This window comes from Candoia aspera, chromosome 11 (assembly GCF_035149785.1).
Source record: "Candoia aspera isolate rCanAsp1 chromosome 11, rCanAsp1.hap2, whole genome shotgun sequence".
Taxonomy (NCBI): Eukaryota; Metazoa; Chordata; class Lepidosauria; order Squamata; family Boidae; genus Candoia; species Candoia aspera.
This window is the reverse complement of record NC_086163.1, coordinates 21,899,490-21,923,441: the sequence shown is the minus strand read 5'-3', so window position 1 is coordinate 21,923,441 and position 23,952 is coordinate 21,899,490. Positions and strand designations below refer to the sequence as shown.

The window sequence follows — 23,952 nt, the reverse complement described above, 5'->3', positions numbered from 1 at the left end:
CTTTGGAGAGTTACTAACTGCATGCTTGAATAAGTGACCAAGTCTATGGAATCAGTTTGAAGTGGAAATGTTATTCTCTCCTGGAAAAAAGTCACCGAAAGTCCTCTTCCAATTGCTGTGCAAAGTCCTGACTTTTGAATAATTGCGTGGCTTTTTAGGGGAAAGAGATCACACACTTTCTGAGGTGTAGATTAAAAAAAAAATAGAGCAAAGAAATTTTGGAATGAATTTCTTCCCAGTCTCCTGATTTTAGCTTATTGAGAACCACAGGAACAGGGACCATGCCAATGCTGGGAAAAAAATCTATTATCTGGAAGGAGTCCCCATAGCAAATAGGGGTAGAAATGAGTTTGTTTATTGTTTGTTTGTTTATTTGAGTTGAACTGAGAGGTTGGAATGGGAAATTTGCTGGGAATATCTGGAAATGAAGTGAGTCAACAGATGTACTGTTGTTGAAGGGGTTTCGTTTTATTTATGATCAACCTTGAGATTTGTAAATAAGGCTCACTTTTCAGAAGTATCAACATTTTCTGATGAGCTCTTTTTCCAAAATAAATCAAATTCTCACCAGGAATTTCCTCTACATGGGAAAATGGGGTACATGCAACAACCTGAAGCTACTTTATGGTGGCTAAGATGATTGAACCACAAGCTTTGAGTGGCAACAGCCCTCCAGGTGTTTGGTAGACATCTTTCCAATCTCCTGTGACCTGATCCTTTTAACAGGAGATAACAGACATCAAACCTATGACTTCTTCATGCAAACAACATACTCAGGTAAAGGCTACACCTACTATGATTAATTAGAGCAGAACAGAACAGCATGTTCTTGTGATGTTGGCTTAAGGCTCCAGCGCAGTCCAACACCATGTATAGTTTTCTTGATTTCTTTCATATTCCCACTACTTCTGTCCTCTCTGATTGTGCTCTTTGCCTTAGCAACTTCATTCCCTTGGAAGTGCTGTCTGCCCAAACCTCATGAACTTGTTTTTCATGTTACAATCATTGCCCCTTTCTAGATGTTCAGCCCGAGAGAAGCAAAACATCATCTCTGGGGAAGGAATGGGGAAAAAAAAATCATTCCAATTTTGGTGGTACAAGCTGGTCTAAGCAGCGTCACGATCCCTGAGAACGTTTCTTTCAGCTTCCATCCCATTGTTGTTCAAGACTGCTAACCCTGTGCAGAACTCAACTCATGGTACGCAGCCAAGGGGATTTCTGCCTTTCTCTCTGACTGGGCTATGTTATTTGCGAAGCACATGAGCGCCCCTGACATTCCACTAATTTGCATCTGCAACATAATCATTAAAAATTATTGGCCCTGGCTGGGGGAAAAAAAGAGAAAGAAATGAAGATCTGAAATTTGTGACAGGTTTAGAATGATAATCAGGGCCAACAGATAATATTCCTTTCCCCACACCTTCTCCTTAACCCATTTCACATCTCTTCCAGTGCAAAAGATCAAACACTGCAAATAATTAATGAGCCTTATCAAAGTAGCTCCCCTGAAGATAGGTGCACCTGCCAATAACGTTACCACCATATTTCCTAATCAAAAGACCAGGAACAGTGGGAGATAAAATATTCTTTTTCCATAAAATCCAGGCCTTAAGTAATTCACCTAGGCAGAGTATACGTGGTGTACATGTATGTATGTATGTAATACATATATATAAACACACACACATCTGTGTGATATGGTGTGTGTTCACATATACACATAAATGTGCACACAACCCCTGCTCCCCACTGCTCTCCCCCTTCAGGGGAATGACACCAATTAAGAGCAGAGCTCTTCCTGACACTGGAGATTCAAATATTCATATTTGGCTTTAAGTAGGAGAAATGGACTCTAATTAGCACCGCTAACCTTTTTCCTCTTGAAGTCTGAATGTTCCAGCTTACTTATGTCGTCATTTGCATCTGTTCTCCTGCTTTACCCATTTGATAAAATGACTGGACTATTGTTTTTTGTTTGTTTGTTTTAAGGAATACTAGGAATGTTTGTGCTCTCAGATGGCTCATAGGTTTCTAATCCTGTTCTGGAAACACCTTGCCCATCTTTAGGAGATGGGCAATCTTAGGCTTAAAGGGCAGCATGATCTGTCCTCCTATGGTCTTTTGATGAAACCGAAAGTAGAGTTACATTGAGAGGTGAAGTATTGCTATTCTATGCCCATGTGAATGAGAACTAATTCCCCCAGCTCAGAAAAGGAAGCAATGTGGCAATGGCGTCTGTTGCATGTCCAACTGATCATGACCGAAAACATTTAGGGGACTCATAGACTCTCCAAACATTTGTTCCTACTTCCCTACCCTATTATTTAGTATTACATTTCTATCCAAATTTGCTTGAGGCACTTCAAGGTGGGATAATTTTCTCCCAGCAAAAATGTTGTAAAATAAGCTGGGCTGAAAAATTGCAAGGGCTCAGAATGATCCAGAGAACTCCAGTCAAACAAGCTAATGACAGATCTATGATGGTCAAGTTCTACTCCCCCTATGGACCTTCCAGTACAACATGGAAATGAGGCCTAAAGGCTGAAAGAAATGAGCGTTACGGACATCCATTGGTTACATGTGTTATAAACACAGAAGACTTATGCAGACTGAATCTTGCAGGGCTTCACTGAGAATATTTTGAAGGTAGAAGGAAGGATGGAACATAAAGCTCCTGAGTAGACCAGTGAGACATATGGATACAGACAAAAATCACTTGACTCACTGATGAGCAACCCAGGTGTATGGTGTACAAATTTCAAGATCCCCATTGTTCTTCATTGGGCAAAGTATTACAGAAAAGAGGGGATAGGGAGAATTTCTTTTTAACCGCTGAGAAACATCAGGCCCCAAAGCTGTGTAAAGATGCACTGGCTAATATTAAAGAGAAACATAGCCCTCTTTTTCTGTTTATCTCATTTGCCTTTCTTTTTTGACTAGAAACAAGGATGAAGGTCAGATTTGCCCAAACGGAACTTCTCAAAGATTGTGATTGCCTTATGTGTCCTCTCCTTCCATGCAGTGCCTGTCATTAGCACCAATTTCAGTACAAAATGCCTTTGGTGTCACTGTAGGATTTCCTATTTATGACATCCTCATGCTATCTCCATTTCAAATAGCCAGTTGATTCATAATACACTTGCGTGCATAAACTCACACAATTTCTCTCTCTGCAACTAGGTAAGAATAATCCAATAGATTCATAATGCTACATTCTGAGAAGATGTTGAACAGGAATCTATACTGGTTTGACCTGAAATGGCAGTTAAAAGGATTCCCTATTCTTTAAACATGCCACAGCCCATGAATTTAAGTTTGAAGTACCCTTGGAGTAATGACCAACATTCAGAAAACCATTCTGATACTACAAGAGAGACATCTTTCTACTGGGATGTGCCTAGGTCACCCAATTCCCTCCGCACACCTCCAAACGCCTCCTCACAAAAGAAATCTTGATTAATAGCAACTTATTTCCATGGAGTGCTGAAAAATTGGAGCAGGTTATAATTGTTTTACAAGTGAGAACTAAAATTAAATAGCATTTATGTTCATGTTCTTGGGGTTTCCCACTTCATGCTGATGAAAAACCCCAGTGCTGGTCATAGCAATGGTGAATGGAATCAAAGCAATTCAACAGAAGAACCAATTTTCTTTATCTCAATTTCTTCATATATTTTCATGTAAGTATTCTAATGTATACCACACAAGTTTGGGACTTACTGTCCTTCATAAACGAGATGTGGAAAGTATTACAGATATTTTAATACAAACAACAGATCTATTTCAACAAATGAAGAAGCACTGTACCAAAGGGGGAAAAATGAGAATTGTAAGGAACAGGAAAATAAAGACTCTGCACTGTTTAAAAACCAGAACCCGGATGTTGAAACTGGTTTTTTCAAACTTAAATTCTCAGTCAATTTTCATCTGTTGATTTGCAAATCACAGAGTCAAGGTGCATATTTCAGCAATATCCATATTTCTGTCTCTTGTGTTATTATCTGTATCTCTAGATATCTATCCTAAAACATTTCGCTTTTTGAACTGCATGAAACACAAGATCTTTGATATTTGGGATGACTTTTACTTTTTTTGAAAATAAGTTTAAGAAATAGTAAAATGAGATTGCAAAATATTCTACTCACCTTATAGTTTGATGCTGCAAAGTGTCTGGATCGGTAGCATTAACTGTTAATACAACACTGCCAACAGGAATATTTTCTTGTTTGGTGACAGTCATTGGATTAGGGTGGAAAATGGGCCCTTCATTAACATCTAGAACTGTGATCTGAACAGTTGCTGTGGAACTGGTATCATACAATACATCAGGAACCAACAGATCTTCATTTTCTACTTTGATCAGGAGTGTGTGGAAAGCTGAAATCTCATAATCCAAAGGCTGAAAGACATGAACATATAACAACGTCCACATTCATATATATTAAATGCTTGCAACACAAATTCCTTCAGATAAGGAAACTCTTTTATTCTTATTTACTTGTGGCTACCTAGAGACTATCCCATTTATTTTCATATAAGCTTTTATGGATCCTAATCCATTTCAGATACATGGAATGAAATCACAAAGAAAGAGACTTTTTATGTATGGTCCTTGGTTGTGGTAGAAGGAGAAAACTGAGCAATGGTGAAAATCAAAAGGATGTGAATACTGGGCATTGTTCAAAGCAACTTTCCACAGTGACACCTGTTGGCTGGGTTGATGGAAGCTGGAACTCAAGATATCTAACAGGACACCAGCTTGGAGAACTCTGGCCCAGAAGAATGAGGAACAACATATGAAATTAAGTCCACAGTCTAGCTGCTAAAAGTTGGTGCCTTGTTAATTTTCATCCCCCTCACCTTGACAACTGACAACATCCCTTCATTATTCTTTGCATTTGTGTGGATTTTGAAGCTCTGGGCTGGATTGCCATTGATGATGGTGTAAACTGCCTTCCATGCTGCTGTCGCTGGATCATCTCGATCTTCAACCGTTAAATTCACAATCACACCGGTGCTGCCTTCTTTCACTGTGGCTTGGAACTCAAAATTAATAAACAAATAATGAATATTACTACCATTACTCAAATCACCACCACCATAACAATAAATTTGTATAAGGTGCTATTAATTATTCAGTGCACCCAAAAGTGGGGTAGGATACTGAATTAATTAATTAAATAAGTAAATAAGTAAATCAATGAAATGAAATTCCAGAGTAAAACTGAAATTCTAAAGCTAATAAACACATCCCTGCTTTTGAAAGATTACAGAGAAAGAAAACTGTCATTGAAACTGGCTTTGTAAACTCCAGTAAGCAATTGGTCTCTCTTTCTGTCATCTGTGAATATAGGAAATTCAATATCCAGAATATAAAGGTACAGTACTTGGGAATGCAATGGTTAGGAATGAAAATACATTCAGATGCATTTGAAAATAGGGTGTTTTAAAGGTGATCTTCGTTCATCTATTTTGTGTATGTGTGTCTATCTTCTAAATCATAATATCTCTTCGTTCTTTTTGATCTGTGTGGATGAGGGTGTCTTCTGTAATGAAATAATGGGAAATTATCCTGATGTTTATTTCCTATGTTATTGCATTCACTTTCCATTTCGCTTCCTATTTAAAATACTCCATCAGGTTACAGTAAAATCTTATGGGAGAAAGTTAATGCTGGAATTAATTAAGCAGTGTTTCTCATCCTTGGCATTTTAAAGATATGTGGACTTCAATTCCCAGAATTCCCTAGCCAGCATGCTTGCTGGGGAATTCTGGGAGTTGAAGTCCACACATCTTTAAGTTGCCAAGGTTGAGAAACACTAATTTAAGGGATAGCTAGTAAGGGTGAATGAATCAACCAAGATTCAATGTGAATTCAAGATCTGGAGGTGGCAACATCTAAATTTGAGATTCAGTTCAATAAATGATTTGACCATTGGCTATGTAAAAGAATCAAAGTGAATGCAACTACTTCATCTTCAAGCTGAATGAGATGAAAATAACAGGAATGGTCTACCCTTTAGAAGATATTAAAACCTGCACAGTTTCAGCCAGGTGGTTTGAAGGGTTTCACAGCAATATAGTTTTGCAATATCTCCCCTGCATCTTCTTTCAGGCAGAGGGGAGAAGAGATGAGAAAAGGATAGCACAACAGATCTGAACTGTCAAGAAAAAATCTATAAAGAAATAGAGCTAAACTAATGTAGAAAGTAGTATCCTATTCCTACCTGAAAATATAAACAATTGAAAAATAGAGTTTAAAAATAGCCTGAATTGTTTGATCTTGTTCCTGTTTTTAATTGCGTTTTGTGATTTGAAGTTTTGTTGCAACTTCCTTGGGGGATTTCATTTGCTGAAAGGTGGCTTATAACCACCCAGCCTCAACACCATCACCTCGAGTGCTTTTCAGAATCTTTACTATCAATTGGTACCAAGTCTTTTTTCATTACAAATACATTTTAACAACTGTGTTCTACCAGTAGAATTGTGGGCTTTTCCTTGGACCAGATGTGGATCTAGAACATCCAAAAGGGAAAGGAGCTCCTGATTCTTATTACTACATATATATTAAGGCTGGGCATGCTTTGAAAATGATTTTTAACAGGTATTTGGAATGCGTAAGAGAGTGAGCAAAACACCTCTTTAAAGCAGCTGCGTCGTTTCCCAGGCTTCTAGATGAGCTTGAAAAAAGGTGTGGTTGCTTTAAAAAGTCAAGTCATTAAAGTAGTGTCATTTGTTAATACAGCTGTGTCTGTTTATATAGTATTGGATCACATGAACTCCATGCCTCAAAGTACCATACAACTGTCAGTGTGGAACAGGTACAACACCCTCTTTCTAGTACACAAGTTGCAAAAAGGAGTTAGACTGAACTGAGACCAATCTCTAGTGATATTAGAGATGATTAGATTATGCTTTAATTGGTCGTATTCATCTTTAATGTCTACATGTCCCAAAGCACCACAAACTAGGGAGAACAAAATAGATGAGGCCAGATGTGTATTTAAGCCCTTGTCATCAAGATCCATTTAAAATCTGTCATTCAGCCACAGAACACCTCAGGTCCAACCCTCAGAAGACTTTAACTGGGTCACTTAATACATACTTGTCCACTTGTCAACTAAGAAACTCTTTCTATCAAGTTGTGCCACTTAAACAGAACTATTTATTTCACAGCAAGCAACCAGCTGCGAGCAAAAATTTCACATCTGAGTCAAATTCACAAGTGCAACTAAATTTAAGAATTGCTCATCTGAATCTGCATTTTGAGAACAGTGGCCTGAGTTAAGATAGGCACATGCCAAAATGGAAATAGAGTGCCCCTTCCTTTACATCCAACCTCCATCTTTGTATGCAATAAGCCTTAATATATTGAGACTTATTGCATACAGAGATGAAGGTTGGATGTTAATACTATTATATATATGTATTCAGCTAATCTATCTATCTATCTATCTATCTTCATTCATTCATTCATTCATTCATTCATTCATTCAGAGAGTGCCTTGGACTGCAAGAAGATCAAACCAGTCCATCCTCCAGGAAATAAAGCTGGACTGCTCACTTGAGGGAATGATATTAAAGGCAAAACTGAAATACTTTGGCCACATAATGAGAAGACAGGACACCCTGGAGAAGATGATGATGCTGGGGAGAGTGGAGGGCAAAAGGAAGAGGGGCCGACCAAGGGCAAGGTGGATGGATGATATTCTAGAGGTGACGGACTCAACCTTGGGGGAGCTGGGGGTGGCAACAACTGACAGGAAGCTCTGGCATGGGCTGGTCCATGAAGTCACGAAGAGTCGGAAGCAACTGAACGAATAAAGAGCAAAATATATATTCAGCTATATTATGTATGTATGTATGTATGTATGTATGTATGTATGTATGTATTTATATTCAGCTATTCACACCAGTGAATGCTCTCTACCTGTCTCCTGAGGTGACAGACTGCTTTGGGCCCATTCCCTAGACAGAGGACAGATGCCTCCTTCAGCCCATCTAATGGGAGAGAAGTGGGTTTGCATCCATTTAAAGTGACTGTGTTGCCACAAAACATGTTCCAATTGTTTCTGACCAGAAATAGACAGCTACAAGTCAAGGAAATGTTCCCAAAAGGTCAACTCAGCTTCTCACAGCAAATCTGACTCTGGAACCTTTTTGAAGGAGAACTGCAATGAAGCCCAACTGCAACTAGGCACCATTCCAAGTCTTCTTCTGTTGAGTCTCCTCCAGTCCTACACTTAGTTTGGTACTATTCAAACACTGGAATGGCAGGACCAACAAGAAAAAGAAGGTGCATTGCTCCACCATTACCTCCTTTACGTGCCTTTTTGCAGCCTTCTAAGCCAAACAGTACATCAATCAGTTAAAAACCTAACTTTATGGCAACCGAAGTCGGCCATTTTAGATACTTTCCTAATCTGCACTTGTGGCATGAGATTAGAGAAACAGTTCTACCCATCTCTGAAGGATTTAATTTCTGCCTCAGACTTTGTTACCTATGAAGGCAAAAGTAAACAGTCCCTAATGTAGCACAAGAGGAAACACGGTTTGGATTGATGAGAGCCAAACCCATTCATGCATTAGCGTTCCACCTGCTGAAAGTGCTTGTTGAACCACAGAACTTAAAACACCTCCTCACTTTGCATAAATCTGGGAATCGGTTGCTTTTGTTGTTTCAGCTGAAGGGTTTGGTGTGTCCTGTCACAGTATTTGTTTCCTCTCAGTGGGCTTACAGATGATGAGAACTGGCAATGCAAATAAGAATAAATTCAGCTCCTAAGAGGAAGCATTCAAAGTGCCAAGAAATATTATGCCTTCCACTTTGGGCTACTGGCGTACTCACTTTCTCCCTAACTAAAGAAATGCGGCTTTGAAACCAGTTCATACAAGGAATGATCAGGGAATTAAGTAAAGCCATGCCAGTTTGAGTATTACCAAGTGGATTAGCTCTTTGGATTCTAGGAAAAATATTTAATTAAATTAATTAAATTACCATAGTTTAATGCGTTGTTCCCCCAAATGGTTCTGATCTATATTTGGAAGCAAAGTGGCAGCTGGGAGAAGTTTTGCCGTATCCTATCAGTTACTTAGGTTCTACCAAAGGAATTATGAGATTGTATCTATGCTATATATTCACACTCTTCTTTGATTTCCCCTGAACAATTACCTGTGTTTTAGTCAAACAGCAGCAGAAAATGGGTTGGCGATATGATCACTTTTTTTTTTTTTGCTGTGATTTAATCAGCCTACATTAGTAATTGAGATTTGAACAAAATTCGTTGGTTAAATCACAGTGCAAAAGAATTAGTTGCAAGCCAACATTCTACGCAAGTGACAAGTTGTGTGTCACGATGTCATGATGCAAACTTTGCCCTTTATGTAGTTGCAAGCAATAATGTGACTCAGGTTTTCGCTCTTTGCCCCCCTCCCTGGTCACTCATGGTTGCCCATGATTATTCCTTTCTTGAAGTCATTGCGCAACCGTAACAAGAGTTCTGTTTGCATTGGAAAAGTGTAAGAAATAACTCTGTCTCCATTTACCTTAATATAATTTTATTGAAAGTTTCAAAAACAAGAGTAAAAATTAACACAAACTAAAGTAGAGCAAGAAGGAAAAAAGGAAAAAGGAAGAAATAAAGGAGAAAGCTGAAATGCAAAAGAAAAAAAAGAGAAAAAGAGAAAAGGTAGAATTCAAATAGAAAAGAAAGAAAAATATATAAAGAAGCCAGTGATTGGTCACAGGCTAGCATATTGACCCAACTCTTGGCCTGGAATTCCAAGTGGGATGAGATACTAATCTGCACAGCTAATTTCCAGAGCTATGGGTTGTCATCATTGGAGACAGAATGCTAGACCAAATGGAGTTTTGATCTCATAATATGCTGTATCAGCCTCCAGAAGGCCTCAGTGCTGTTACACAAATCAACACAATTGCTATTTGTCTTTCTTTTTCTACAAGGGGATTCTTTTTCCAAAAAAGAAAGCAATTCCTAAATCAGTTTGGTATTTATTTCTGCAAACACAGACTTATGCCGAATCTTTCCTTTCATCTCGTTTTACGTGGAAGGATGCCAGCTCGATACTCATGCCAGAAAATGTTCATTGGAGTAGAAGCATGGGCTTCTTCTTGAATAATGAAACTTGTCGATGGGGAAGGAAAAGACAGAAGGGCTAATGGCCCATACCTTTCATTGCCTACATGAGTGTTCGACATTTCCACATGAAAAAGCTTCTCTCTAAAGATTTAAGATGTCATTTTTCTCCTATGATTTAAAATCATCTGATTTAAAAAATACTGTATGCTCAGAAATAAGGTCCTAACTCACATCCAGGCAATGTTCGCTCATCATGAGATGCTGAGCTTTGATCTCCTTAACCGTACTTGTCGGTTAAGCCACAGTGGTCTGGGTTGCCATTTGCCCTGCAATGACAGAGTTTATGTGATATATGCTGCCAAAATCAAGCAAATTGATTTAACATTTAGACTAATGTGTGAATGGGCCCCTCTCTTAAATGGGGCAATTGCTTCAGAGGGCCACAAGGCAAAAATCAGAAGGGCACAAGGCCTTTTGATGACAGCTGCTATTTTAATTTTCCACCCTTTCCCAGGGCAATACCATAGTGGGGGGCCAGGACAGCTTTCAACTTCAACATCAGCAACCTGATGATGGGCAAAACAAGACTGTGGCCCACCAGACCACTGTTCCCCCCACTAAACCATGACAATAGAGTCATACTCCTACTACCATGGACTAGAAGTCCCCAGATCTCTTTCTCAGGAGCCATGCAAGTCAGAAGTCAGACACTGAATGGTGTAGATTTGTGGGCATGCTTTAGTTCATCCAGATCCAACTAAGCCTGCAAAAATACAGTTTCTCTAAGTAAAGTGTGTGCATGTGGGCATTTTACAGAGAAAGCTTTACTTTTAAGATCAAATATCCTTTACATTCTCTTGTTCTTTAAAAAATGGAGAAGAATAAAACCTCAGGTTTTCCTCCCTATTTGTAAAGAAATCTGTGGATCCTATAAGTTCTTATGAAATCCCTTCCCATATCTGTTCAATGTATAATCTCTTATTGGCCTTCTGATTCCTCCCTTTGATTCCTGGGAAGGTTTGCATAAATTCACTAGCCAAAACCAAGATGGGTTTTGTCTAATCTGTGTCTTCTTAGTGCTCCCCTGGCAAAGTGCTGCAGCTGAGCTGCATTGTTTTGTTCAGAAATCATGGCTATTTGAAAACCTTTGATCCTCCCTCTGCCTTAGAGGTTTTGGAAATGCTGAGTAATTTTGGTCAAACATGGGGCAGGGGAGGGGAGGGAGAAACCAACACAAAGGCTGTAATACCTCTTTTTTTGGGAGGGGAGGTAACATTGCTAAGTCCATTCCCCCAGTTATCAATACACCAGTGATTTACTGCTAATGGAACTGGGCAAAAAACAAGTGCTCTCCCTCATCCCTGTTCCCACATTTTCCTTTCAAATGCATGCCTTTATCTGTAGAAGCCAACATTTACTGCGTTTCTTTAAGCCTTTGAGCGCTTGCACAGTTGATATACAACTATGTATTTGGCTGAACGACTGAAGATTACAGGCTTATATAAATAAGGATGGAGGGAAGCATTCTTCCTTCCTTAAGGAAATATTGAAGGTGAGCCATGCTGTGCAGCAAACACATTCTCCAGAACCAAGCACCTTCCGGAAAGTAGGGTTGCTTATCACCTTTCAAAATTAAGGCCACTGTGCAGAGAATCAGCGGAGTACAGAATCTCACTGTTCGTAGTTGATAATGCAACAGATTAGCCCAAACAATGGTTCCTCCTGAGAAGGATCGTCTTTGCCCTTGAGCAAAAGTCTCCTGTTTCTTTACATCCAAGGCTTTGGGACTACATAATCCCATATCCCTGGCTGAGGAGACATCCTCGAATGAGGAAGAGGACCACAATGCAATGTGCTAGAAGCTGGACACAGAATGCCCCAAGTGAAGCAACAGTGGAAAGTGTCTCAGGCCCCACCATCCCTGCTCCTAGCCTGGTTGGCTCAGACTTTGAACCAGAGGTACCATCCAGCCCATAAAAATGCTGTCATATTTGGTGGAGAGGCAGACAACAGGCAGGCGGAGGGGTCCAGGACTACAGGATTTCTTGGGAGTAGTCTGGCACTGGCACTGGGACTGCAATGCTGTTTGTGCTCAGATGGTGGCTTGGAACCGCCTAATTTAAGTTACCCAAATTCATTATAGAGCTAGAACAATGCTACATGAAGCATGACCTTGAACAACAAGGGTCTAGCTCCCAGCCAGCTAACCATTTATACATTGAAATAAGTTTCTCCTCTACTGTCCTTGCTGCTAGTATTTCTCCTTTCCATAGGTTGGGTGTTTAGATTTACTGCTACACAGCCCCAAGCCCAGATAGGAGGCATTCACAAGTAGCACAGCATTGCTTTTAGAGTGCCCATCAAAGAAGGTCTTCTAACTGTGACACAATGCGATGAGGACGTATTTCAAAATGGAAGAACTGCCTCCATGGTTCATCGTAAGAAGGTTGTGCCAAACATTTCTTAAGAAGTCTCTTAACCATTCTCATTTGATGATGATGATGATGATGATGATGATGAGAAAAAGAATTCGCTTAAGGTGGAAAATTCAAAAGGGAAGAAAAAGTTGGTGAAATTCCATTGATGGGCCAGAGGTTCCTATATTTACTTTAGTAATTCAGCATGAGATTCTGTGAATATCTTATCTTTCATTATACAATAATCTCTGCAGCCTCCAGAGCTGTCAGTGCTTCAATTAAAGCCCTAGGCTAATGGCATACAATATCTTTCCCCATGAAGCCTTTTCAGGTTTGTAAGCTGGGCAAACAGAAGAGGCTGCAGTGATGGAAAAACATGTAGTGTGGGGAAAATACATAGCAACTTTTTACCATTTTGGCATAGGGTCATAAGCTCAAAACCATCATCAAAAGGAATTCTGAAGAGTGTTCAAGATGAAGCAGAAATAGGGGGAAATCTCATTTGGAAGAGGGTGAGGAAAAAAATGGAGAAACTGGAGGAAGATTTTAGCACAATATTTAGCAGAAAGACCAACCCAGTTCTTTGCTTTGTGGGCTTAAGCCAAATGTCCTTGATATGTCTCCAGCTGTGCTCAGATATGATGTCTCTGGGAAACTCAGAAGCAACATACCTTGGCAAACCCCCCTCCCATGGTTTGCATCCAGCATCTGTTAAATCCATCTTTGGAAGGATGAAGAAGACCATGGCTCTTACACTCTTGTATGATAAACAGAAAAATATAATGCAAAGCAAGTGATTCTTGCAAAATTCTCGCTGATAGAGAACAAGGACATCTTTCCAGAGATCCCACTCATAGCTGACATCAACACTGCTGGCTGATGGAAGGATAATTTTGTGTCATTGCTTGTTATCTCTTCCGTGTTCCATCTTGAAGGATTCATAGTGTTTCCTTGATGCTAACTCCATGATACTGTCATTTCTCTTGTCGTTGCTCAACTCAGTTCCTGAAGTTTTCTCTGCTGGAACTTCTGCTCACTATCAAAGGCTCTTTCCCTCTTGTTTGATTTCTGCTGTTAATGATCAGCCTACCATTACATTCAACCGGGGGAAGGATCGTGGAAACAGCAACTCTATGGCTGCTCTTATATGGTATGGTGAATTGTCTAGCATTCTTCTTACGGGATTCATCTGAATGACATGCGAATTTCTATGCAGGCCATTTCCCAAAAGGGTGGGTTGAGCACAAACATTCTTGTAGTGATGGGTGGATTCTAGATAGAAGACTTTCAGCTGGAATCAGAATTGTTTTGATTGTCAAGACAAAAAAGACATTGGTTCTAAAACTGATGTATGATGCCTGAGTCTTTTGATTAGGGCAGGTTATGAATTATGTCAGATAAATAATAAATAAAATAAAACAAAATAATTGTTTGGGGAGGCAATCAGTTAGCCTCCTGGGAGCAGGAGGATGCTGGTGTGCCCCCATCTGTGTAAGCCTATTGCCTGCAGTTGATCAGCCTTATCCAAATGCAGATATTTGATGCATGTTGCTTCATTTTTCATTCAAGGATCCTCCCTCATTTAGATCCTATTATTAACTGAGCCCAGTGATCTCTCAGAGTCATTTGCAGACAATAGGATGTTTTGGGGGTGAAGGGTGGGGGTGGGGTTCAGAGCTGAGATTGATACAGTTGAGAAATAATCGCTCATGGCTGCACATTTATTTCTTCAGAGTTCTTTGATCAAATGTATTTTGCAGGGAGGAAATGCTTAGCATACACATCATGGACAACAATAGCTTTATCACACCATCTTCGACTTTTCAAGACAATAACAAATCAGGGTTCTACTCCAACATAGGGCAAATAGGAAATCTAATGAACTGTTTCTGTTGCTCTATATTTTCATCAGAATGGGGTAGAAGAATCACAATGAAATAGACGCAAAAAGAAGGAAACAAACTAGACTATCCGCCATGAAAATAAGTAGATTCGTGAAGCAATTTCTTTTTCAGCACACCCAGAAGGTAATTTCTACTTCCAAATTGATTTGTCCCAGCAAATTTGTGATCAGTAAGGCTGGGTCTAAGTACTTTCCATGAAGTACATAATGCTGTTGCAGAACACACTGGAACAAATTGGATTAGGAGGGACCCGCCTTGTTTTTTTCTAACATCTCCATGTCCATATCCTCATCAGGAATCAAATTCATCTTAAAGGAAATTGTATATTTTATGGATTTTTCATCACTAATAATAATTTGCCCTATACTCTCAAGAGATTTCAACTGATAAATATATGAGATCATACATGTCTGTTCCTGTGTGTGTGTGTGTGTGTGTTTCCGGTGAGGAAAGTCTACTTCTTTTCCTCAGATAGTGAGTTCAATTTGTTAGAGACTGCTGTCTGATAAATTAGAAATTCAATCAAACCCCCTTAGAATACTTCTTCTCTCACATGAACAGCTTGGTAGTCAGAAGGGAGAGATTCTAAGTAGGTCATTGAGGATATTCTATCATCAACCTTAACCACTGATGTTTTTTATCATCGACATTTCCCTTCTCCATCTTCTTTTATCTTTTTCTTGTTGGAAGAGGGTGACTTTTAACGTTATCATCCATTTCAAAACAGAAACAATTTCATTTATTTAACAAAGCAGAACATCTGGAGGTCTTGCAACCCCATCAAGCCAAGGGAGGTTCAGACTGGAGGAAAAATAATAAATGTAAGGATCTTGGTGACCTTGACAGTTGATGGAGAACAGAAATTTCCTAGGAAGTTTGCAAACTTCAAGATCTATGAGTTGTAAATTTTTAAGAACTTATTTCACATTAGGGATGCAGCCACTCTACTTTGGAAACCCCAACTTCATTGTCTCCCAGCATCCCTTTCAAAAGCATGAAGGTCAAGGCTGCTGGCAAGGTGATTAAACTATCCTCAGCTGGGTCTTCATGGTAACTAGGGATGGGTGAAATTTTTAGTTTCTTTGTCATTCTCACTGTTTCCTTATCTTCAATTTAGTTTACTCCATTTCTGTACCAGTTTGATTTTTTAAGATTATGTTCAGTGGACATCAATATATATTTCATACATTTTTGTAGAGGTTAATTTCCCACATATAGCCCAGAATTATACACGCCTTCAAATAATATATGCACTGATGTCTCCCAGTCCTGTGCCAGAGGGTATCAAGAGTTAGGAAACAATTACATTTAATAAAACTTCTAGTGACTGGTTCATAACCAAAACATTGTGCCCATTACCCAATGGAGGGAAGGGGATGTGATTCCTTTTCTTTAAAGCACTACAAAAACAGCAAGGAAGAAAAAAGAATAAGGAAATGATCATTAAAAGAAAAAGAAAAGCTGCAACTATGAAATGTTTGCTTATGCTTTAAAGGTGTTGCGCCTTGGTTTCAAAAAACGGTACAGATCCCACCCATACAAGTGCAGTTGAAGGTGTATCTCATGCATTCATTCCTCTGCCTGCGCTTTAAATTGCCTATCTTTTAAACCTGTACATTGGGTGAGTAGGCTACCTGCTTCTGGATAGACAGGGGATTTGCGGATCATCTAACTTGTATAACTGCACTGTAATGGTCCTCTGGTACTTCGGCCTTTCCATGACATCCTGATTAATACCAGTGTAGGTTGTCTGAACCCAGTCATGTCCCTGAGCCTTCAAAGTACAGTTCATGCTAGGGTAATTAGCCTCTTGATTATTCCAAGTAACTGGATGGGTCAAAGGTTAGCCAGCATCACGAAGCATATTTAATTCAATCAATTTAGCTAGCGATGCAGTTCAAGAAATGTATTCTGATAACGTCACCGAATTGAGGTGATCTGCTCAGAATTCTGGAGCTGTGGCAGATGAACGTTTTAGCTTAATTTCTAATTTACTATTCCAATGGAGTAGTCTGCTTAATTACTTGTGATCCTTTCACTCAGGAGCTCAAGGACTTGGGCGGGAGGTGGTCAGGAAGAAGGAAAAGGGAGTCAGTGATGTGTGAGGCAGAAATAAAAATAAAATCAAGCAACCCCCTTTTCATGACAAAGTGATCTTGGCCTGCTAGCAATAGACCTTAGAATTCATTTCAACACACAAGATCACACACACACACACACACAAGACATAACACACTGCTGTGATTGCCTTCTTTCTTCCAAATGGTTGAACAAGGCTTTATTTTGAAGAGGCAGAGCCCCTACCCACCTCTTCTTTCTTCAGTGGCCTTTTGGCCTTCCTGCCTGACATGGAGTGGGTTGAAGATGAAAAAAGAAATATAAAGTCCAAGCATTCAATTTTCAAAATGGCCTCCTAATTTCTCTTTCTCACTCCCTTAAATATATATTTTTTAAGTTTGACAAACTATTGGTGACTTTTTTAAAACCAAGGCACTTACTGGTCTAAAAACCCTCAGAACTCTGATGTCCTGTTTACAGAGAAAGACATAAGCCAAATATGTCTTGCAGGATGGCCACAATGGAGAAGGTCCAACTCCATTTACTCATACACACTCAGATGGTGATATGGAGATCACAGGTTGGTCCTCCAAAATGATCTGTTTGAGGGGACAAGAGAGTCCTTCAGCTAGTAATCTTTCAACCTTCGCAGCTATGGGTAACTTCTCCCCTATCCAGAATTTTGCTTCTTATAACTGAAGCATCAAGTCATGACTTAATGTTTATGTAGCTCCAGTAGGTCTTGAAATCAGGACTCAGTTGAGCTTATCAGAACCTGCCCTGTTTTCTCCACCAGGAAATTCTGAACTGCTGTTTTTCATTATAACCTCAAGCCAAACCTCCTGTTATGATAACCTTCGTGTGAAACACATTCCCCGTAGAAGTCTGATATCAATATTGCTATCTTCTCAGAGCCAAAGCACACTTTTTCTGTCAGCCTAGATACTTTAAGCTGCATCTTTCTGCCATTCAATATATTTTTAGTTTACATTTTATTGGTTTCATTGTATCTTATGCTTACATAACCAACGAAAAGGAAGTTCTGTTGATTCCTTGGCCATCTTTTGATGAATATCGTTCATATTCAGTTCATATTCATATTCTGCAGGGTTACTGTGAGGACTATTCAAGGCATCTCTTGGGTACGGATATTTACATTGGCTCGGAGTTAGACTCCAGGTGCTGAGAATATGGTCAGGCTACAGCTTCAGAGGGCCTTGGAGGAAGTGAATTACCTGGACCCCTTTCTCCTGGTCTTCAGACCTGGATATAGTATTTATTTATTTATTTTATCAATAAATCCATCTCCCTCCCAAGGAGGGACTCTGGGCGGTTTACAATAAAAACGAAGTTGAAATCAGAACAGTTACAAATACAATAAATACGGAACTAAGATATGATGGAATCTAGATGGTTGAAAGTTCTTATCAGCCCATGAGTGTAATAGGTCCATCAAAAATCACTCTAGGGCTCCAGCCATCCCCAAGTATGGCTATTCCTCCTTCCATTCCAAGCCTGCTGGCAAAACCAGGTCTTTAGTTTTCTTCGAAAGTCCAGGAGCAAGGGGGCCTGTCTCACCTCTGGGGGAAGGATGTTCCAAAGGGTGGTAGCTACTGCAGAGAAGGCACGCTTCCGGGACCCCGCTGATTACATAGTATGCTGATTACATTGATGACACTTGTGGATGATCTCTGGAGAGACTAGGATGGGGGTAGGGTATCTACTATCACCTTGGTCTCTTGGTGAATTTTGATACCATTGATCATAGTAATCTTCTGGACTGGGTCAGTGGATTAGGAGTGGGAGACACAGGGAATTTTACTGTATGTATGTATGTATACACACACACACACACACACACAGAGTATAAATATACTGTATATATCCCTTCTCACCCCTATGGGTGGTACGTGACTTCCTCAACCTCAGGTCCTCTACCAGAGGCCTGGGAGTTTGAGGGTTCTGCACAGTATCTTGGCTGTTCCTAGCACTGCACTCTTCTGGATGGAGAACTCTGATGTTGTTCCTGGGATCTGTTGGAGCCACCCTCCCAGCTTAGGAATCATGGCCTTGAGGGCTCCTGCCACTACTGGGACCACTTTGGCCTTCACTTTCCACATCGTCTCTAGTTCCTCCTTCAGGCCCTGGTACTTCTCCAGCTTCTCATACTCCTTCTTCCTGATGTTGCTGTCACTTGGCACTGCTACATCTATCACCACCACTGACTTCTGGTCCTTGTCTACTCCCACAATGTCTGGTTGATTGCCCAGTACCTGCCTGTCTGTCTGGATCTGGAAGTCCCACAGGCTCTTAGCCCTATCATTCTCCACAACCTTCTGTGGAATCTCCCATCCAGACACTGTGCAGATGTTCCTGTACACAATGCCAGCTACTTGGTTGTGCTGTTCAGTGTCTGCTGTTCCTGCCTGCATCTTACATCCTGCCACTATGTGTTGGACTGTCTCTGAGGCCTCTCTGCACATATATATATATTGTGTGTGTGTGTGTGTGTGTGTGTGTGTGTGTGTATATATATATACATACACACACACACACACACACACACATATACACTGTATATATATGTGAACATATACACTGACCAAAACAAATCAGGCAAAACGACCAAAGAGGCTCCATAGTCACCCTATCTCCAGGGTGAACAACCAGATCTTCAATAGTCCTCCTTCTGTACATTTTCTTCAGTTAAGAACAGATGCTATGAAATGTTTTATCCCCACTTTCCTAGCATGCTATTGCATTATTGGGTTTCTTCTCCCCACAAAGCTCATGAGAAAGATGGGAGCAGGGAGGGGTGGATTTAAGCTCCCAACAACAGCAGTAATTTGCCATTATCTGCTAGTACACTCACATTCAAAGGCTATACTGTAGTCAGCAGAAATTAATTCAGCCAGCTGTATTCTGCACACCTGCCTTTTTTCTCCTCCCCAGGGATGAAAGTATTGTTGGAAATGTTTGTCAGGAAACTTAAATCGGAGGAAAGCTCTTGTGGGCATCTAGGCTAAGTTCATTTGACAGTTATCCTATGATGAACGCTTCAAAAGGCAAACACATATTTTGTTTAACGCAAATCAGAATACTGGTTTTGAGCATCACCAACTTACTTCTCTGCCAAAATATAAAATACAGTGTGGCAAATAAAGTCAGGGTCGTAGGGGGTAAGTGAACCATTGTAAAGTCAGTGTCATAAGTTATCACACATTATCGTTTTCTATCAGAGTTTTGTTTTGTTTGCATTTTTAAGCCACTGAAAAGTCTGCTCCTCTCATGAACAACTTTTCCCCATATACGGAGTTTAATTTGCAATCTTGTGCAATACTGTGAATATTAAAGAGGTAGGTGAACCTAAATTATGATAGCTGTTTGGGAGGTATGTTTCTAAGCTACAGCTTCCTTTTCAGATGCATCTTTCCCGAGTATTCTAATTTCTCCCTCATTTGTTCCCATTGGTCTTCATGGTGGATATCTTCTATGTTCCTACCAGAGATGTCCATAAGGTATGGTTAAAAAAACAAACATACATCAAGATGTCAGCCACAAGAGTGTGATTGAAGCTCTGCCTGTTCTTTTTATGTGTGATGCATGTGCAACACATTAAAAAAAAAAAAGAATGGGCACAGCTTTAATTGTACCATGGTGGCTGCACCTTGACTTTTTTTTCACCATACCTTGAGGACACCCTTGAGTCCTATTGTGAATTTACACATCTGGCAATACCAATGATCTCTACTTCCATATTAAAAACACTTTGTTTGACAGGGGATGTGGAGCTACAAAAACCTCATTCCTGTGGCTGATGTAGAGAGAACATCAAACAGACTTTCCTTCACACATTTTTGTTGACAATAACACGGTCCCTGGGTTGTGCGACTTCATGGAACAAATCTGAGCTGCTGCTTAGAAATGTTGGGACATATTTAAATCCATCCAAGACTAATTTGACAGAAACTGTCAATCTATCTTGCAATCTCATTCTTGCTCCGAACTGTCTCTCTTTAATAGTTGATGTTAGGGAGCAAATTGATTGATTCTACATTTTTTAATAGCAGGAATTGTATTTTAGGTTATAATGATGCTATTATAGAATTGTATTAAATAAAAGCACAACTTGCTGTGTTCTTCAAAAGTGATTGCTACATATCCTGTATGCTGGCTTTATTAAAATAAATGAATAGCTGTACTGTCTTCCCTCACTCTTGTCAAAGCACCACCCAAACTGATAAGGTGAAATCTGTGTTCATATCCCAATTTAATTTATATTTTTTTAGGAGAAAAAAGATAGAAATGTAGTCGCTCCCATCCATCACTCTGGGGACATAAAAGAAAGATGTAGCACTTCATTCTCTTTAACTTAATAACCCTGGCATGATTTAAATGTTTCTTTTCAAACCTGTTCAGCAAAAATCAATGCTCTGAAACTTCCTATGATCTCTCCTGAAAGGGTGGAAGATATTTCCCATGAAGTCGGGCACCCAACCTTGTCAATGGAATGACCTGGGTCATCAAACGATGCCCAATTAATTTGACATCACACATTGAAAAAAGCCTGGTGCAATTACTAGCAAATGTGTATGGTGTTGTGTGTGGGAAACCAGGGGAAAAACAAGGATGTTTTCAGGAGAGGATGAAGATTGGTGTTTTTCAACCTTGGCCACTTTAAGATGTGTGGACTTCAACTCCCAGAATTCCCCAGCCAGTATTCTGGGAGTTGAAGTCCACACATCTTAAAGTGGCCAAGGTTGAAAAAAAATACACTTAATTAGATGGTAACTCAAGCTTCATAGTGAGATTTGTTATTCTTTCACAGGGCCAAGAGAAGGCTGGAAGGAAAAGCAAAAGATATTTTCTTTATGGAAGGACATTTTATTTATGGAAGAACAACCTGCCACAAGCACTTCATGTGCTTTGCCAAAGCTTTGCAGTGCAGAGATGGCAAAATGTCAGCATCAAAAGAGGCTTAAAATGATTTTTGAAAATCACCTCGCCTTTGGGAAAATCCTGCATTAAGATTCTGACTCATACATCTTCATTCAGAACTATTTGGGGCAAGATCTGTTGCCTTGAATATGGTTGCTTTATATAACTTCCATTATGCTGAACTGTGTCCTGCTGGGCTGTAGCAATATTTCCCACCATAAATGTTTCGCAAGAGTGCTCCCGGGATGTGATGTGGACTTAAAGTTACTGTCAAGCTTCTCAGCCCTGGGACATTTTTTGTTCATTCAACTCCTATTTCTAAAATGGAAATTTTCTCTGTGATCCACATGATCTTCCCCACTCCCCAATTCTCTACAGATTCTCAGGTAGTAAATGGCTGTGGTGTACTAGCTTAATGATCTTCTAGTGTTGAAGTAACCTTGCCTTGGGTTTCTTAAATAGGATGCAGGGTTACTTGCAAAATTTTATTGTATCCCTTTCTAGTTCCTTTGTCCCCATCACTTAATCAGCTCATTTCGTATTGTAATAAAGATCTCTGAAACACTCAACTCTCTTCAAATTTACTGACATATTCCAGTTGTTTGGAATGGGATTGCATCAACTGTTTTGGGTTGGTGAGCTAGCCACATCAGATCTGGCTTTCATTTAGCCTGCTGGCCATGATCACAATGTTTTTAATTTACTTTCTTTTTTCTTGTTCAAGCGGTGCTTGGTTCTTGGGTTTATTGCCACATATCAGTTATACTCAACAAGGAAAGCTCAAGCACAGGAGGGAACATTAGAACTCCACACTGCCCCTTGAAGTGCAGGACTAGTGGTACCCTCTGGAAATTCAGAGTTGAATGAACACAAATTGAATGGAACTTTATGTCCCTGTAATTTTTTTTTCCCAGTTGGGGGTGGGTTGGGGAGAAGACTATTGAGACTTTCAGCCTGGGTGGCTTCCTTCAGCCTTTATTAGGCAGCTCTCAGCAAGAAGCAAAAATGGCTTGAATAAAGGCCACTGTGATGTGTACCCACACACACACACACATGTACACACACACAGAAAGGTTGTTATTTCATAAAAAAGAGATCATGGCCTTTCCTTAATGTTACATTTGTGTGTGGTCCCGTATGCTTTGCATGTGACAGGCATGGCTGCCCAAGGAAACACAAAGGTTATTATTAACCAAGGCTTGATGGATGCATTTGGAAAAGGCACCTTGCAATCTTCTCTCTACAGCTTTGCTAATGGAATCTCTGGGCTGCAATTAGCTGTTGGCCATGTGCTGAGCAGGAGAAAGGAAATAAAGGACTATCTTGCACAGAGAAAAATACCAACCAGTTCCTTTCTTGTTAAGACCTTTGGGGCCTCCAACTTAGGAGTGGTTGCATTGAATTTCAACTGTAGGTACCATCTAGATCAGCATTCTGCCCATAGGTGCCACCTTAGCTCCCTCAAGAATGCTACCAGCAGGACAGCAGGCACTACTTGTAATGTTCTTGGGAGAACGAAATGGGCATTTTAGGGATAGACTGCTGGTTGACACATTACTGGCTCTCATATTCCTAAACATTGCTCTTGAGAAGCAATATAGCTTTCCTAAAGTGAAGAAAACTAAACCATCACAGCAAGTGATAACTTCACTCTTCATTGATTCATTCCTTTTGACACAAGAAGCTTGTGCCAAATTTGGGCTAAAGAGCAAATATTTTTCACACATGGACACACACAGCCCCTTTCATTGTGGACATCACTAATGCTACTTCTGTACAGAAAGGACAATATCTACATTTATTGGTGATTGGAAACCCCTTATGGAGTTTTTGGGTAAACATGAAAAAAATGAAGTTGTGATTTATGGCTTTGATGATTAGATAGGATACATTGTAGAAAGAAGAGAACCATGACGTAACTTAGAGAGACAGGTTATAATATAATTGTACTTATAACTGCTGTGAAGAATATTGCAAGCCACTTCTTTGTATCTTTTTTCTTTGTCTTCTATTTTTCTTTTCTTGCATTTTTAGCTTTCCCTTTGATTTCTTTCTTTCTTTTTCTTCCTTACTTTGTATTAGTTTGTATTAGTTTTTATCTTCCTTTTTGAAAGTTTTAATAAAGTAACTGCCTAATACCACTTGTTGGGACTTCGGGGCCAATGCTGAGATTTATTACACCTACTTTTTGAGGCTTCCATGAAAGTTGGCTGAAGCAATTCAACATAGCATGAAATCTCCATGAAGACGACTTTTTTTTTTTTAATGTCAATAGCTCTCCAAGATTTTTATCTAAATTCCTTTGTTTGATCAATTAAAACGCATGGAGAAAATCTACCTATGTGGTTGCTAAGATTCAACAACAACTTGATGGCACATAATCAATCAATCAATCAATCAATCAAAATCATAAAACAGGAGAACATCCCTGTTTGGTTGCACTAAGATCTCATCAACAGCTAATGTGTCCAGATGTGTCATATATGTAAGCACTTCCCCCTCATCTTTCTCTAGGTGAACAACTTTATCATAACT

The 23,952-nt window shown here is 39.7% G+C and overlaps 1 protein-coding gene across 1 annotated transcript in view; it reads right to left on the bottom strand.

Moving 5' to 3' along the window:
* The window catches only part of CDH13 (cadherin 13), a 489,049-nt gene that overhangs the window by 47,494 nt on the left and 417,603 nt on the right, over positions 1 to 23,952 (bottom strand). Inside the window, exons 9-10 of the mRNA XM_063312654.1 lie at positions 4,861 to 5,043; positions 4,146 to 4,399 (exon numbers count right to left, since the gene is read on the bottom strand). Coding sequence (XP_063168724.1) covers positions 4,146 to 4,399; positions 4,861 to 5,043 — 437 coding nt within the window. The remainder of the gene's footprint in view (positions 1 to 4,145; positions 4,400 to 4,860; positions 5,044 to 23,952) is intronic.